This window comes from Littorina saxatilis, linkage group LG7 (genome assembly GCF_037325665.1).
Source record: "Littorina saxatilis isolate snail1 linkage group LG7, US_GU_Lsax_2.0, whole genome shotgun sequence".
NCBI classification, from domain to species: Eukaryota; Metazoa; Mollusca; class Gastropoda; order Littorinimorpha; family Littorinidae; genus Littorina; species Littorina saxatilis.
Genome location: NC_090251.1, coordinates 22,047,576 through 22,066,565, shown reverse-complemented (window position 1 = coordinate 22,066,565; position 18,990 = coordinate 22,047,576). Strand labels below are relative to the sequence as shown.

General features: G+C 40.6%; 1 protein-coding gene across 1 annotated transcript in view; it reads right to left on the bottom strand.

Moving 5' to 3' along the window:
- Nucleotides 1-18,990, bottom strand: part of LOC138970922 (harmonin-like) — a 43,599-nt gene that overhangs the window by 7,876 nt on the left and 16,733 nt on the right. The window contains exons 6-14 of the mRNA XM_070343504.1: nucleotides 18,730-18,838; nucleotides 18,158-18,182; nucleotides 17,770-17,830; nucleotides 16,967-17,061; nucleotides 13,545-13,689; nucleotides 12,586-12,642; nucleotides 12,132-12,238; nucleotides 4,866-4,930; nucleotides 1,985-2,145 (exon numbers count right to left, since the gene is read on the bottom strand). Coding sequence (XP_070199605.1) covers nucleotides 1,985-2,145; nucleotides 4,866-4,930; nucleotides 12,132-12,238; nucleotides 12,586-12,642; nucleotides 13,545-13,689; nucleotides 16,967-17,061; nucleotides 17,770-17,830; nucleotides 18,158-18,182; nucleotides 18,730-18,838 — 825 coding nt within the window. The remainder of the gene's footprint in view (nucleotides 1-1,984; nucleotides 2,146-4,865; nucleotides 4,931-12,131; nucleotides 12,239-12,585; nucleotides 12,643-13,544; nucleotides 13,690-16,966; nucleotides 17,062-17,769; nucleotides 17,831-18,157; nucleotides 18,183-18,729; nucleotides 18,839-18,990) is intronic.

The window sequence follows — 18,990 nt, the reverse complement described above, 5'->3', positions numbered from 1 at the left end:
CTTACTTTTGCCTTTTGCACAAAGTTTGAATTTTCATCCCTTTCAGCTGGTGCCTCTGTGACTCCCTGAGAGCTACTCTCCCCTCTACCCTCTTCATCAGTAACTCCCACCTCCCTCTCAGCCATACCACCAACAGTAACAACAGAGGAATCAAAGGTGCCACAGCTAAAAGAAACAGTGTTAGTGCGTTCAGTGTGAGAAATGTGATGATAGACAAGGAAATTGCCAGAAACAGCTCCAACTGTGCCCGGACCTTTATTTAGGTCCAAGGCATTTTCATAGAGACCTCCACTGTGAGTTTTGTTGGGAACATCAATCTCAAGTGTGCTAACATCAGGAGGGTCTACACGAGAGTAAGGGAGGACCCAAGGCGGGGAGTCAGGGGGGTAAGCCGACAGGTGTAAGGCGGCAAGCACAGGGTCGCCAAGGTCATCAGGGAGGGGGAGGTGGGAAGGGTCATCACCACAGTTACCATCATCTAGAGGGGTGAAGGTTGAGGAAGTGTCAAGGTCAGTGTTACCAAGGTCATCAGGCAGGTTGAGAGGAGGGGGTGCAGGCAGGGGTGGTGGGGGTGAGGAGGGTATGTTGCGAGCATTGCCAAGGTCATCAGTTATCATCAGGGAGGGCACCACAGGGGGGAAGGAGGGGGGAGTGGCAGGGTGGTTAGCCAGGGCAGGCTGCATGCAGAACAAAAAAAATTAAACCAAAAACTACACCAAAATGTGTAGTAAGCATGCAGAACAAGAAAACATCAAAATGAGTAGCAAGAACTAAAAAAATGTTATTCCCCATTCAAACAAAAGAAACATTTCCGACAGAATTTGCAAAGCAGACACAGACAGTAAATCTTAGAAAAAAAAGAATTCTGTTATGGTACACTGTATTCGTGACTGAAGCAGAAATGGTGGTTAAATTTGTTTTCTGTTTGTGTAAATTACAGACAAACTTTCTTCTTGATTCAATCACAGATATGCTTGTAATTCAGTAAGATGAAGGTGATTGAACAGAACATTTCCCTTGACAGTAGGCGCAATTCATTCTTGATCAGAAATGTTTCTTTTTAGTCATGCACAACCACCAAACACAAAATTCCTCATCAGTATGATCTCCAATAGTCTGGTAGATGTATGCAACTTTTTTTTATGTAACAGGAATCTTGTACATTTATTTCTAACCAATTGCAAAATGGCTGTTTGAATAATTTGCCAGATAAGGTCTCTAATCTTATCAAACGTTTTGAAACGAATCAAAGTCCTGTGACTATAATCTTGCCAGATTATTGAACACCAACTATTCAATGCAATAAAAAAAATAACAAAATTAAAACACTTTACAAAAAAATAAAAAAAGAATTAACAAATCAAAATTAATAATCAGGCACCAATTAGTGTTACGAAACCACAACCACAGCAATACTGGGGTATCATGCAGAAAATCCACATGCACACCAATGACTTGAACACACATGAATTTTTTTACAAAATACCACATGCACAATCTTGACACAAACCACTAGACATACATGTGGTCAACATGAACCAGTGATACTAATAAAAACAATAAAAATAAACCTGTTTGCATACATTCAAAGAGAAAATGAGCAAATGTAGCCTTGTCAAAATGAGTCCAGTAACAACAAATAAGGAAACTGATCACAACAAACAGGGTGACAAAGAAGTGAACAGGGCAATTGAGTAGGAGAGGGTGAGGGGAGGAGGCAATGTTGGAAGCAGAAGAATTGAACAAAATGGGAAAATGATTGCCCTCTCTCTTTTTTCTCCACCTCACATTTATTTTGTGCACTAAGTACTTTCTTTTCTTTCTGAATTAGTAATGGTTGGTTATCAGGTCAAATTCAGGGTGGGGTGATGGGGAGGGGGATGATTGGAGTTGAAAGCCGAAGCTTGCAATCACAAAACATGAATACTATACCTTCTCTCCTCAACCTGTCATCAATATTCTTTTTCCTACAAACAAATCTTACCTCCTCCACTGGAATTCTGGCCCCTTCCCCTACGCTGCCCGAGATGGAATCAGAATCGGAGTGGACCTCCGCCTGTGTGGATATGAGAACCTGGTCACCCGCCTGACTGTCTCTTGGTGGACTGGACATGGAGGTGTGTGACCTGAATGGCGCTGTTCGACCTGGACACACAGTGCAAACTCCCTTTTAAGACCTCCCAAGGCAAGACTCCCTCCCTTTTAAGACATGATTTTCTCCGACTGACTATTTATAACCTTTGTGCATTTACCCCCATTTTAACACTCCCTCCCTTTTAAGACGTGATTTTCTCAGACTGACTATTTATAACCTTTGTGCATTTACCCCCATTTTAACACTCCCTCCCTTTTAAGACGTGATTTTCTCAGACTGACTATTTATAACCTTTGTGCATTTACCCCCATTTTAACACTCCCTACTTTAGAGACGTGATTTTCTCAGATTGACTATTTATAACCTTTGTGCATTTACCCCCATTTTAACACTCCCTTCTTTGGAGACCTGATTTTCTCAGATTGACTATTTATAACCTTTGTGCATTTACCCCCATTTTAACACTCCCTACTTTAGAGACGTGATTTTCTCAGACTGACTATTTATAACCTTTGTGCATTTACCCCCATTTTAACACTCCCTACTTTAGAGACGTGATTTTCTCAGATTGACTATTTATAACCTTTGTGCATTTACCCCCATTTTAACACTCCCTTCTTTGGAGACCTGATTTTCTCAGATTGACTATTTATAACCTTTGTGCATTTACCCCCATTTTAACACTCCCTCCCTTTTAAGACGTGATTTTCTCAGACTGACTATTTATAACCTTTGTGCATTTACCCCCATTTTAACACTCCCTACTTTAGAGACGTGATTTTCTCAGATTGACTATTTATAACCTTTGTGCATTTACCCCCATTTTAACACTCCCTACTTTAGAGACGTGATTTTCTCAGACTGACTATTTATAACCTTTGTGCATTTACCCCCATTTTAACACTCCCTACTTTAGAGACGTGATTTTCTCAGATTGACTATTTATAACCTTTGTGCATTTACCCCCATTTTAAGACTCACTCCCTTTTAAGACATGATTTTCTCCGACTGACTATTTATAACCTTTGTGCATTTACCCCCATTTTAACACTCCCTACTTTAGAGACGTGATTTTCTCAGATTGACTATTCATAACCTTTGTGCATTTACCCCCATTTTAACACTCCCTACTTTAGAGACGTGATTTTCTCAGACTGACTATTTATAACCTTTGTGCATTTACCCCCATTTTAACACTCCCTACTTTAGAGACGTGATTTTCTCAGATTGACTATTTATAACCTTTGTGCATTTACCCCCATTTTAACACTCCCTACTTTAGAGACGTGATTTTCTCAGACTGACTATTTATAACCTTTGTGCATTTACCCCCATTTTAACACTCCCTACTTTAAAGACATGATTTTCTCCGACTGACTATTTATAACCTTTGTGCATTTACCCCCATTTTAAAAGGCACAGTGCAGCTCACAGCCTTCATTTTGCGTTTTTGTTGCAGCTGAATGCATTTCCAGTTCAAAAATCCTCCTATGGTAGTAAACCAAACCCAAAACTACCCAACGACGACATCTGTGAAGCTCGACAGTTTCTTGTTCACGCGAGTGCATAAATTAACCTAGTTAGTACGTGGTGTTTGGTCGGAGTTCGATTCAACTGAGTGATTCCGGCCTCCATTTTGTTTTACACAAACTCATGATGACGTCTGACATAGTTTGCTTAGTGACGTGTCTTTTTGTGCATGATGTGGTGATCTACCTGATCTAAATTTAGATCCAAAAATAGGCCAAGACCAGCCGGGTCCGAGTACGAAATTAATTCGTAAAAAAATCGCAGTTCTTGACTCTTTGGGTGCAAGTCAATGAAACTTGGTAGTTCTTCTAACGGATAGCTGCCTGAGGTATGACTAAAAGCCCCAGGGGCTCCGTGCACCTGGATTTGACAAGTTCAGTACCTTTAAGACTCCTTTCTTTAGAGACCTGATTTTCTCAGATTGACTATTTATAACCTTTGTGCATTTACCCCCATTTTAACACTCCCTTCTTTGGAGACCTGATTTTCTCAGATTGACTATTTATAACCTTTGTGCATTTACCCCCATTTTAACACTCCCTTCTTTGGAGACGTGATTTTCTCAGATTGACTATTTATAACCTTTGTGCATTTACCCCCATTTTAACACTCCCTTCCTTGGAGACCTGATTTTCTCAGATTGACTATTTATAACCTTTGTGCATTTACCCCCATTTTAACACTCCCTTCTTTGGAGACGTGATTTTCTCAGATTGACTATTTATAACCTTTGTGCATTTACCCCCATTTTAACACTCCCTTCTTTGGAGACCTGATTTTCTCAGATTGACTATTTATAACCTTTGTGCATTTACCCCCATTTTAACACTCCATTCTTTGGAGACCTGATTTTCTCAGATTGACTATTTATAACCTTTGTGCATTTACCCCCATTTTAACACTCCCTTCTTTGGAGACGTGATTTTCTCAGATTGACTATTTATAACCTTTGTGCATTTACCCCCATTTTAACACTCCCTTCTTTGGAGACCTGATTTTCTCCGATTTTCGGAAGGGGTGGGTGGGAGGGAGGAGGTTCTCTGTTCAGCTGACATGAAGACGAAGGTTTAACATGAAACACTGACTACAGATTCTGAGAACTGATGATGCATAAAGAAAAATGCACCCATCGCACCAATCAAAAAGGAGAGAGAGAAAGAGAGAGAGACAAACACACACACAGAGACAAAGAGAGAGAGAGAGAGACAGACAGAAATGAGGAAAAAAGTTGTTGACTGACCAAGTTGTTGCTCAATGAGCTGCGTCTCATCCAGTTCTGTCCTGTCCACTGTGTTCTGTGTTGACCTGCAATCAGCAACAGTGGTCAGCAACATCTCTCACTCTTTTCTCTGCACTTGCAAAGCAAATGAAATGAATAAACTTGTTCTTTTCATTATGCAATTTCAGTCCCACAGATGCATCAATGATCTATCTTAATTCCTTTTCTTCTGCCTTTTCCAATTATAACAGGTCAACTGAAAATCTCACAAAATTATACCAGAATTGCTTGAGGTGGTTGCTCGCTCACTCGCTCTCTCTCTCTGAGTCTCTCTCTCTCTCTCTCTCTCTCTCTCTCTCTCTCTCTCTCTCTCTCTCTCTCTCTCTCTCTCTCTCTCTCTCTCTCTCTCTCTCTCTCTCTCTCTCTCTCTCTCTCTCTCTCTCTCTCTCTCTCTCTCTCTCACACAGACCTGGCAAGGCTTTTACATGAGATAAGAATTGTCATCGTTGTTCTCTCTCAGTCAAAACATAATTATGTAATTGTGTGGTTCAAAAGCACATTCCATCCCATCCAAGATGTGGCCAGGCTTTCAGTATGGAATAAGACCATCCTCCACCGAGTCACATACCAACCATGAACACCCTGACTGGGCTCTATGCACATTGGGTGGGATTTTGTAGGGGAAAGATGGGATTTTGTTATAAATTAATTTTGTAATTAAAATTATTTCATCAAAAAAGTCTAACTCGAGCTACAGCAAGCTGTCAGGGTGTTGAGTTTTGGTACATGTATGTGACCAAGTGGAGGGGTGGTCCTACATCGTGTAAAAGCCTGGCCATATCTGAGATGGTGTGCTGAACTATTCACACAGCAAGGAGTGTCCCTTTAGACATAAAGATGGTGAAACACAACACTTTGAGTGCAAGTGCATCTAACACAGATGACAAAAGAAAGTTGTGTTCATACAAATTATTAAAAAAATACAATCCACTGGAGCAAAAAAAGAGAAGCAGTGTCTTATAAAATATGTGAACTGGTGTACATCAAGCAACACATTTTGTTCACAATGCATCAACATAGTTCTTTTTAGTTGTTTTCACTATTCTGATCATCTTTGCTAACACGAATGAACGCACTGCAGGTCAACTAAAAGTCCTAAAAATGTGTGTGTGAGCAAAAGTACAGCAATACAAATGCTGTCACAAAGTCCATAAAACAATGGTTCTAAATAAAACATTCAAACATGTAACTTTTAGCATTTGTACACATGGGTCTTTAGGACACTGTTCTGAAACTGACGTAAAAATACTGAGTCCGCTTCATATCAGAGTGCTGTGATGTGGTAGAACTTTGATTTTTCTTTCTTACATTTATCTCCCTCTCTCTTTCTCTCTCCCACATCCACCCCCCCCCCCCCCCCCTCCTTCTCTCTCTCTCTCTCTCTTTCTGGGAACCACATTTGCCTGAAAACAGGTGCACTAACTCAAAACAAAAACAAGAAGAGCAAACGCTCGATCGAGTCACTTTCGCAGTTCTGAATATTATATGAGGCATCAGATGGACAGGAAGAAATTGCTATTCACAACACAATGAGTCACGTTCACATAAAATTTGAGCCCGGTCACTTTTATAGTTTCCGAGAAAAGCCCAACGTTAAGTTGTGTGTTGCCGAACAGAAAAGGCTAGTTATCTCCCTTGTTTTTCTGATAACGTTCGTAAAAGGCTACAGATGTAAATACTTTGATGTAAAGAATAATCCTACAAAGTTTCAATCACATCCGATGAACTTTGTCAAAGATATAAAATGTCTAATTTTTCCTTTGACGCTGACCTGTGACCATGAAAAAGGTCAAAGGTCAACGAAACCATCGTTAAAGTGTAGAGGTCATTGGAGGTCACGACTAAACAAAATATGAGCCCGATCGCTTTGATAGTTTCCGAGAAAAGTCCAACGTTAAGGTGGTGTCTACGGCCGGCCGGCCGGCCGGCCGTCCTAACACTGACCGATTACATAGAGTCACTTTTTCTCAAGTGACTCAACAATGAAATGCACATGAAATAAAGCAAAAAAATGCCTCAGAAGACTTTTAGTTTTGTCACAGAAAATCTTGCCCCTAAAAATAAGATGCTTATTCTTACACTCTCTTATGCAGTGCATGATCAAAGGACATGATCAGTGTATGAGTAAAGACAAAAGAAACAGGTCCAAGAAAAGATGATGCTCCAGATGTACTAAAAAAATAAGGTCTTAGCCCATGGCATTGTTTTGCCAAAAAAAACTCCCTTATCTCCAACACAGACAGAATGAAAACAGGGATGGCTGGTTGGCTGGGTTTTTTTTAAGGCCCCTTCAACTGATATGGCTATCGGGGAACAATGCAAGTTTGTTACTTTTCTCGGTTCAAATGGCAGTCTCCGTGCTTGAAATCATTTACAATTAGGTCTATCACTGTAAAATGAAGAAGGTTCCAAAAAGCTAATGTCTTTTGACACCTTTTATTTCAAATCTTGTTAAAAATCTTGATCTCCTTTACAAAATTAAAAATCTTGTCCGAGGGTCATTCTAAAGTAAAACTTCAGAGTACATGTACATGTATTTGCACTGTAGTATTTGTCACAAAGTTTTTTTCATATCCATACAATTGATACAAAAGAAGGAAAAAGCACAGGATGGGATCTAAACAAGGAGTATTGCTTGTACTACAATCGGTGGGATAATGACTATAAACAAGAACATTAAAAGACACAAAATAAAATCTTACCATTTTGTTTTTGGAAGATATGGTGAAACTGTCAACTTTACATGAAGAGTTAATGCCAACAGATCGCATTTAAACTGACAAAAGTTTTTTTTTATATTTAGTCAAGTTTTTACTAAATATTTTAACATCGAGGGGGAATCGAAACGAGGGTCGTGGTGTATGTGCGTGTGTGCGTGTGTGCGTGTGTGTGTGTAGAGCGATTCAGACTAAACTACTGGACCGATCTTTATGAAATTTGACATGAGAGTTCCTGGGTATGAAATCCCCGAACGTTTTTTTCATTTTTTTGATAAATGTCTTTGATGACGTCATATCCGGCTTTTCGTGAAAGTTGAGGCGGCACTGTCATGCCCTCATTTTTCAACCAAATTGGTTCAAATTTTGGTCAAGTAATCTTCGACGAAGCCCGGACTTCGGTATTGCATTTCAGCGTGGTGGCTTAAAAATTAATTAATGACTTTGGTCATTAAAAATCGGAAAATTGTAAAAAAAAATAAAAATTTATAAAACGATCCAAATTTACGTTTATCTTATTCTCCATCATTTGCTGATTCCAAAAACATATAAATGTGTTATATTCGGATTAAAAACAAGCTCTGAAAATTAAATATATAAAAATTATTATCAAAATTAAATTGTCCAAATCAATTTAAAAACACTTTCATCTTATTCCTTGTCGGTTCCTGATTCCAAAAACATATAGATATGATATGTTTGGATTAAAAACACGCTCAGAAAGTTAAAACAAAGAGAGGTACAGAAAAGCGTGCTATCCTTCTTAGCGCAACTACTACCCCGCTCTTCTTGTCAATTTCACTGCCTTTGCCATGAGCGGTGGCCTGACGATGCTACGAGTAAAATGGCATTGCGTTCAGTTTCATTCTGTGAGTTCGACAGCTACTTGACTAAATATTGTATTTTCGCCTTACGCGACTTGTTTTATTCTCTTTTACTTTCCCTTTCCAATTTGTTTGTTTGTTTTGTTTTTTGGTTGTTGCCATGTTGTTACACATCTACAATACATGTTTTCATTATACAGAAAAAGATGCCTCTCTTGAGAAATAGCTAGCACATTGGTTTTTCTGTACAGATGACTTACTGATGACATCTTTGATAACTGAGCGAAAAACTTGAATAACAGTGTAAATTAAACTGAATAAACTGGGTGAGTCCCACCAACAGGACAGAATCTTAACATACACTGAGTGTCAAGAGAACTTTAAAATTGCAAATTTACAAAATGTGTGAAGTGGCAGCATGCAGGTCATTTGAAATGAGACATACTTATTTTCAAATGAGCTACCATCAAAAATACAAAGAGAGCAAAGTGTCACAATATTTATTTTGATTTTGCTTCAGACTGCTTACAACACACAATCATGGACACACACATTTTTGAAGAACATATCCCAAATTCTGTGGTAAAATGTACATGATGCAGCCAACCAACATTTTTGAAGAACATATCCCAAATTCTGTGGTAAAATGTACATGATGCAGCCAACCAACAGTTTTGAAGAACATATCCCAAACTCTGTGGTAAAATGTACATGATGCAGCCAACCAACAGTTTTGAAGAACATATCCCAAATTCTGTGGTAAAATGTACATGATGCAGCCAACCAACAGTTTTGAAGAACATATCCCAAACTCTGTGGTAAAATGTACATGATGCAGCCAACCAACAGTTTTGAAGAACATATCCCAAATTCTGTGGTAAAATGTACATGATGCAGCCAACCAACAGTTTTGAAGAACATATCCCAAACTCTGTGGTAAAATGTACATGATGCAGCCAACCAACAGTTTTGAAGAACATATCCCAAATTCTGTGGTAAAATGTACATGATGCAACCAACCAACATTTTTGAAGAACATATCCCAAATTCTGTGGTAAAATGTACATGATGCAGCCAACCAACATTTTTGACATTCTTAAAAACAAGTGTATTAAAAAGATACAATGGATTGGATTCATTAACAATATCACTAACACGGGCAGTAATAACTGCCTCAGCTCAGAAATAAATTGACATTCTCCGGCAAGAAAATATCACATAGGAACAAGTTGGGTTAATTCACAGCTGTAGCATTATGATGTGTGTCCCATGAATTTGTCAGCATGTTCATAATGTTACTGGAAACAATTATTCCCTTCTGCATGTACAAATCAATTCTTGTCCAGCCAGTCTCTACAAAGCCTCGCACAAATTAGTCACACGTTTTGATATAAGCTGCTTTAAAATGCAGTTAATAAATGTTGTACATACATCTCTTATCAACTGTATATTGACTACTCCTCAAGCAGACAAAAACAGGCAGACAGACACATGCATTCACACACATACACACATAAACTCACATATTCAATGATGTAATCCGATTATCTACAAATATAATATGGCAGCTTTAATGATAACAAAATATCTCAGCCTTACTCCTTACCCCCTAAAAAGAGCAAGATTCAAAGACAACTTTAAAAACAAAATAAAAACAATTTGAGATCACAAGCATGTCAACCAAAATACCCTCCATATCACTGGGTGCCCAGATTAACAGCAGGATATATCACTATGACGTTGAAAGGCAGCTTGTTTTGCCAGTCTCTCTATTTGATTAATGCAAGTTTCGACACAATGGTAACTCCTCGTCACATCCACAATAGCAAAGTGAATTCAGTGAAGGTGACAAAGTTCACTTGCGGCAGTGTTCATGCAAATTCAGTGAAAAAGGACTAAGTATCATCAAAGACTGTTCCACATTCCTGAGGGTGACATAACTAAGGTTGACGGGGGCTGGGGTGCACAAAGCAAAACTGGGTGCCACCCAAATAGGTGGTACGTGGCAGCGGTGTCAAATTGGTTAACATTGGAATAGAGCCACTTGTCAATTGTTTCTTGTTCACAAAAGCACTAATCAAAAAATTGCTCCAGGGGCTTGCAACGTAGTACAATATATGACCTTACTGGGAGAATGCAAGTTTCCAGTACAAAGGACTTAACATTTCTTACATACTGCTTGACTAAAATCTTTACAAACATTGACTATATTCTATACAAGAAACACTTAACAAGGGTAAAAGGAGAAACAGAATCCGTTAGTCGCCTCTTACGACATGCACCCAGAACTGGTTACAGTATTCGACAGAGACGAATGTACAATCAGACCTGTTTACCCTAAACCCGAGGCAAGAGTACTTTCCCAAAAAGTTGAGTGTATTTTTCAAAAAGTTGGTGTACTTTGCAAGCAAAGCCATATGGGCTAGGGAAAATGTACGCGTGGGTGCAAACATGTTTGTATAAGAATAGCATGTCTTGTGAACACCTTCAGAATTTAACTCCTTCCAATACAACAGGGATAAAACAATTTTATTTACCTGTCAGTTTTTAGCATTATAACCAGTGTCTTCCAAACAGATTGATAATGAAAAGATGAAGTTCGTGAAATAACATCTGCGGTTGACATTGCTTCAGCGCGGACTACAGCCTTTTCTTCTGGCAGGATTTGCTTTGCGGGAATGAACTTCATAATTCCTTGGCAGCTTTCAGCGGATTTCTTTGCAGCAACCTTGTCCAGGTGAGTTTTGGAACTGCAGTGTCGTTCGATGTCATATTTCCAAGCATGGGCAACGGAGAAATCTGATTTACAATATTTGCAGTGTGCATAACTTTTTCCCATAGTAGACTTCACAATTCCTGGCTTTTTCTTATATTTCTCCAAGAAAATCTGCTGCTTCTGCTGTTTAGACTTGGTACAGTCATCCGAAACTGGCACATTTTTCCGCTTCATTTTGCCACGATTGTCCAGACGATCGCATGTGCCAACAAGTTACAACTGAACAAGGTTTCCACAGCTGAAGACTCGCTGTCATGGTTATCTCCCTTCGACCGAAACCGGTATCAGTTGTACCATTCCGTAATCAGCACGCCAACACCGGAAAACGTATTCTAGACTTTTTCTTAGGCATATTTTGTACGTGTGTCGCGTATTTGCATACCGATAATAATTTGGCGTACAAAATACGCCCAAATCGTACTGGTAAACAGGTCTGTACAATGTATCCAAAATTCATTCCCATGCCCCAAGTGGGCTCCAGTTGATGAAATAACCATTGTAACCAAAATAAGTGATCATTTAATTAGAAATCAAGATGAAGCTGAGTAATCAGAATGAGAAGGGAGAGCATTTTCATCTGACTTGTACAGGGAAGGTGGAAGAGAAGAAGGACAAGATTTCCACATCCTCAGTCAAGGCATGAGATCATAGAATTGTGGACAACCCCCAGAAAACTTGTGAACACAATGATGCAAACAGTGTAATTTGAGGGTCTCAACAATCATCTCTGGGATCTTGAAATGCCGGAAATCTGCTAATTTACACAAACATCTCTGTCATGCCTGGCTGTGACTAATAGCTGGTCTTGTTTGCACTATGGAGGAGGATGAGTGGAGGGGATGAAAGGGGTGGGGGGGGGGGTGTATGTGCCAAGTATCAGTAATTGAAGGTGACTTTTCGCTGACCGTACCTCTGTGTGCTCACAGGTGGTGACCGAGATCTTGCAGGCCTGGTTGAACTGGAACTGGAAGCTGATACTCGGCTCGGAGTCTTACGTTGCTCAAACAGTGGTAAACCCTGAGAAACATACAGGCATAAACTGTATCAAAATATATGATAAGCCTTCTGACTACTATTTCAGTGTAGAAGGATGAGTAACTGTTTCACACATTTCAAGGAAGTATAAAGTGTAGGGAAAGTGAGAGAAAATAAAGTCAGCATTTCAGTCAAACTTATACCGTACATAGAATTTCTGATCTTCCACACACTGGTGAAATGTCATGCCTAAAACTACACCTCTGTCTCTTCACACACCCACATACCATTCTCACCCCACTAAAGCCTTTTCGTTTTCTTCTTATTAAATTTTTTTCTTTTTCGGCAAATAAAAACCGTAAAAACAGAAAAGCTATTAATTAACTCACGGCGTGTTTTCGAATGATGACGTTGAGTTGTTTGCTTCCCTTTAAGACAACCACAGCCTGCGAAAGAAGAGAAAAACAAAATGTCAAATACACAAACAAAATGTCACATACACAAACAAAATGTCACACAAACAAAATGTCACATACACTAACAAAATGTCACACAAACAAAATGTCACATACACTAACAAAATGTCACATACACTAACAAAATGTCACACAAACAAAATGTCACATACACTAACAAAATGTCACACACACGAAATGTCACATACCTAAACAAAATGTTACATACACAAACAAAATGTCACATATACACACTGAATGTCATGTCACATACACAAACAAAATGTCACATACACAATCAATCAATCAATCAATGAGGCTTATATCGCGCATATTCCGTGGGTACAGTTCTAGGCGCTCTGCAGTGATGCCGTGTGAGATGAAATTTTATACGGCCAGTAATTGCAGCCATTTCGGCGCATATTTACCTTTCACGGCCTATTATTCCAAGTCACACGGGTATAGGTAGACAATTATTAACTGTGCCTAAGCAATTTTTGCCAGGAAAGACCCTTTTGTCAATCGTGGGATCTTTAACGTGCACACCCAATGTAGTGTACACGGGGGGGAGTTCGGACACCGAAGAGAGTCTGCACACAAATTTGACTCTGAAATAAATTTCCGCCGAACCTGGGATCGAACTCACGCTGACAGCGGCCAACTGAATACAAATCCAGCGCGCTACCAACTGAGCTATATCCCCACCCCACTGAATGTCATGTCACATATACACACTGAATGTCATGTCACATATACACACTGAATGTCATGTCACTTTTCCATAGTGACCACCTTTCTATAACGACCAATTTTGGTCGATCCCTCAGGTGGTCGTTATCGACCACAAGCTGTTCATATCATCCACAATTTCAGACAGAGTTTTATGCTTTGACCTCTTTGTGCCCAATGTTGAGGAAGCTGGTTTCGTTGACCTCCACGATCTGATCTCCGACCTCTAAGCCCACGTCCTGGGCCAAGCTGCCAATGCGAACTTTCTCCACAAAGATGCCTGGGTAGTGTGGGGGGCCGCTCAGGATGCTGCAAAGCAAAGTCAGATTTAAAACAAATCATTTTTGTCATTAGAGAGAGAGAGAGAGAGAGAGAGAGAGAGAGAGAGAGAGAGAGAGAGATCAAATCAAATCAAATCAAATCAAATTTTATTTTTCGAGGGTTGTGGCATAAGCAATACAACGAGCTTAATTTTCAACCAGCCCTCGCCCAGAGAGGGGACTAATCTAATCACATATTTACACGGATAGTCACGTAGAAAAAAAGGTAGAGAAAAACAACAACATATGAATATTTACATACCGTACTTTCCGGGTTATAAGGCGCGACTTTTTTCCTCGAGTTCGACCCCTGCGTCTTGTATACACGGAATACGAAAAAAATCAAAGAGACCGCTTGAGTACCAGTCAAACAACTTGTGATAATGCATGTTTCAGCTACTAGGTACTGCCCTGCCTTTGATCTGGCCGCACACACAGATTTCCACTCTGTTAAACTCGGTCACTGACCGGTCAGATATGACAGGGGAACCACCTCTCATGGCAAAAACTGGGTCATTGACCCCTGGGAAGAAGGTCGTGTCTATAAACAAGGCCACCCAGCTATCACAATGCCTTTGATCTGGCCGCACACACAGAGCACACATATTTTCACTCAGTTAAAGTCGGTCACTGACCGGTCACTGACCCCGGTGCAGGAAGTGTTTCCTCTCTCAGATATGACAGGGGAACCACCTCTCATGGCAAAAACTGGGTCATTTTGGTGCGCCCTATCGGCCCCCTGCGTCCAATGGGTGACTGGATTACAATTTTTTTTAAAAAGAAGGGGGTGCGTCTTGTATAACGAAGCGCCTTGTCACCCGGAAAGTACGGTATTACATATTACAGCAGTCCCTCTCATGAACGGACACCCTTGGGACATAGCAAAACTGTCCGTACATTGCAGGTGTCCGGTCACGGGAGGGGTGAGCACACCACCGCCTCCCCCATACACTCACACAGACTCACACAGACAACAGGATTGAGTCTATGATAATCACTTCTTGTGGCTACTAAACAATAACAATAAACTCCTAATACTTCTTTAAACGTTCTGTAAAAAGGATTTGTATGAAAAGTGTTGAAAAGAAGAGATAAAATAAATCCTCAAGGCAGTGAACACACTCACCATGCACTGACATACGAAAGCAGCCACACAAACACAGCACAGAGGAGCGTGTGCAGATGCTTTGCAAGAATAAGCTTGAAAACCAGTTTGAATAAATAGCAGCAGATAGAGCTGCATGTCATAATCATGTAATTTATTTTTTTCTTGTCTGGCTTTATTGACTGCATGCCGATCATGTGGCATGGCAGTGACTTTTCACTCTTCAGTCGGAAATACACTGTACATAACACAGCTCCCATTCTCCCTCACTAATGCCTACCCCAAGCCGTGACAACTGATGCTTGGAAATTGTGTGGAAGAGTACACCTCTCTATTTCTCTCCAATGCTCTTCCTGCTGACATGCAGTGACACCGGACACCCCACAGAGTTTAGCCAGCGAACCCTCCACCCCACACCCCCTTCCTCTCTCTCTCCCTCCCTCCAGCCATGTACTGTTGGGGGCTGTGGCCAGAGAGGCCAGCTGCACTGTTCACTCAGAGCAAAACCAGTTGACAGTGTCGTAACTTTTGACAAAGCAAGACAACTGAAGGGTTCATAGATTAGGCAACCGACTCACTGGTCAAGGCTGAGGGGAAACAAGAGTATCTTGTCAATGAAAGAGGTTAGGCCTACACACAGACACACGATGCTGAGAACTGTGGCCGGTTTTTCACTCACTTTCGCTCAGGACCTTCATCGACTGTGGTTTCACGTCCAACAGACAAGAATAAAGAGTTTCATGTTGGCATCTTCGCATGTACTCCACTCCTGACCAAAACTACCCCCCCTCCTCAGTGATGGGTACACGTGCACTCAAGTTATCAGTGACTGTCATCACGCCATTGCGGCTGTGATCTTTGTACCAAGAACCGGACTGCTCTGTTATCGATTTTGTTGTGGTGAAAATTTGACGATGGTCTGTCCGTACATTGGAGGTATGACCTGCTGTTGGGACCGAAAATGAGTGTCCGCGTCCACGTTTTGCAGGTGTCCGTTTAAGGGGGGGCAAATATAGAAGGAAAACACTCCGTGCCGAGCAAATGTGTCCGTACATGTCAGGTGTCCGCTCACGCCGGGGGCCGTACATTGCAGGGACTGCTGTATACACAAATATATGTAACGTAGTGAAAACAATGCTGAATACACATGCATTATTAAAGCTTTGAGTGTTTTTGTGTGGATATAATGAACACTGATGCTTTGGACAAATGAAAATATAACTAAACGAAGTCTTCCATCACTGTGATTTTTCGTAATTTAACATTAAATACAGTAAACGGTGTTTTTTGAAAGCATTGAGACTCATTGGGACTCTCACAAATTCCGGGAGAGAATTCCACAGGACGCTACCAGAATAGGCTAAGCTTGACTTGAAGAGATCTATCCTTGGAATTGGGACGTTAAACTTTCGGTTTGGTTTGACTTTAAAGTTTGCAACGAAAGTTCGTGGTGCAAGGCCAGAAAGTATTTTGTGAAGGAGCACGCCTTCATTTAATTTAAATCTTTCTTTTAATGGGAGAATCTTAAGTTTCTTATAATCAAGAGAGAGAGAGAGAGAGAGAGAGAGAGAGAGAGAGAGAGAGAGAGAGAGAGAGAGAGAGAGAGAGAGAGAGAGAGAGCGAGCGAGCGAGCGAGAGAGTGTGTGAGTGTGAATGTGTGTGTGTGCGTGCATGCGTGTGTGCATACATGCGTGCGTGTGTGTATGTATGTGCGTCTTGTACATAAGTTTGTCTCTGCAGTTGCCTATGTGTCTGTGGCTCTGTACTTAAATCTCTGTGAACATTAAGACACTGATAACTAATGACATATACCTAAATGCATACTCTGGTCCTGTCATTAGCACACAAACTCAAAGCAAACTCAAGGAAATAATGTTACAGATGGACCTTGTCTCACATACATAAACACACAACTCCTTCCAGACTTAACACATATACCCCCAATGGCAAAAAAGATGCAATGCAAATCTTCTTGTGGGTTCTTCTTCTGCGTTCATGGGCTGAAACTCCCACATACACTCGTGTTTTTTGTGTGTGCACGAGTGGGTTTTAAAGTGTATGACTGTTTTTACCCTGCCATTTAGGTACCCATATGCTGTATTCAGGGGAATCTTGTGGATTAACAGAGAGAAAAGGTGACTACATTTGCTGTATGACCTACCCACAGCCGATGGAGTCATAACCGGTGCAGTCAATGAAAATCTTCAGCTCCATGCCACGTCCACGGTTCACCTGCTTCTCAGCCAGCACTTCATTCTGTACACAAAAATTAAAACTATCAACATCATCATCACCATCGCCAGCTGATTTCTTCTTCTTCACCATTATCATCAAAAGAAAGAAAGACATACAAGACAGACCAACTGACCCCCCCCCCCCCCCTCCCTTGATTTTGCTGTGAGCAGCACACAACCTCTGCAGTTTACTTTTTGTTTGGACCACACTGTTTTACAATATTGCAATAATGATGGTTATACACTGTCAAAGTTCTAATACAGTTTGAAATTTTTTTTCAAAGATCAAAATTATTTTCAGCACAAAGGCCACATTCTGGAGAAAAAAAAATTTTCTCCAAGAAAAGTTAACAAAGTTTACAAACATCACCAGTGTTGTTCTCAGGCCTCGGTCTTCTGTCATTGACGCATATACTTTTTCATCTTTAGCGGGTTGACAGTACCATATTTTTAAAATGTAGGTCTTCTTGCCTTCAACATTCCTACGAAACGCACACAACCAGAACAGTTGGAACATTACAAATTTTCAATCACGGTCAAACTGCATTATTGTCCTCTTAGCCTGGAAACAACACTGCATCATTATCCTGAATTGAGAGTACAGATACTGAAGCATGAAGGACTCTAACACAAGGTCTGGCAGTATGCATACAGGGACTAACGCCTTGATACACACTGTCTCTTGTTCACACCCCCCCCCCCCCCCCCCTCCTTTACCCTGGCATCTTACCAGAGCTTTTTTGGAATTCATGTCTTCCACGTAACGCCACGTCACTGTATCAGATGCATGTCTGGAAAAAAAAGCACAAAATGTAAGCTGGTAATATAAATCATCTGTTATTTTAGCATCTTTTCCTTCAATAACATTCTTATCTAAATAGTGTATCTTTTACATGCATACATGATCAGCCACAGCTTACCTATAAAAATATTTCACCTGAGCAATTAAAAAAAAAAGCTTGAAAAAAGTTGTGTGTGCATGAGTAAGTAATTATGTGTGGGCATATGTGTGCAATCATGAATGTGTATGCTCTGTAATTTCTATTGTGATTTTCAGCTGGTTACGGTAAGTACTTATCTGTATCGAAAAAGAAGAATGGACATAAGGGATGACTTACTCTTTGATTGGGAGCATCCCAATATCTGAAAGATAAGCAGATTTTATGATATTTCATGAAGATAACATAGGCAAACATGTATACACTGTAGTATACGAACACACATGCCCCTTAGCGACACATGCACACACTTCTCCTGACATGAAAACAGGCAGACAATATCTTTCTGTCTTTCTCTCTCTCTCTCTCTCTCTCTCTGTCTCTCTCTCTCTCTCTCTCTGTCTGTCTGTCTCTGTCTGTCTCTTTCTCTGTCTGTCTCTTTCTCTCTGTCTGTCTCTTTCTCTCTGTCTGTCTCTTTCTCTGTCTCTCTCTCTCTGTCTGTTCTTTCTCTCTGTCCATCTCAGTCTGTCTGCATCTGTTTGTCTGTCTCTCTGTGTATGTCTGTGTCTGCCCCTCTGTCTCTTTTTCACACACACACACACACACACACACACACACACACACACACACACACACACACACACACACACACGCACGCACGCACGCACGCACGCACGCACTCACACACACACACACACACACGCACACACACAAAGCATACACTGAATGCATCACAAATAAGCATAACTTACGTGTGACCTTGAGCACAATCTCTTCACGTGACTTGATGAGGTTCAACACGTCATCGTGGATGGCTTCAGCAATGGTGAACCCGTTGACACGGACTATCTCGTCTCCAACCTGTTCAACACATCAACTTTATAATTACAATAGACCATTTTTGGAAATAACTCTTGTCAGGTTTGCATGGATCTAAAAGAGTGAGTACCCTTGCATTTGCACAGACAAACATTGCCATGTGCTTCCTGTACACGTGTTTGAAACACGCCCTC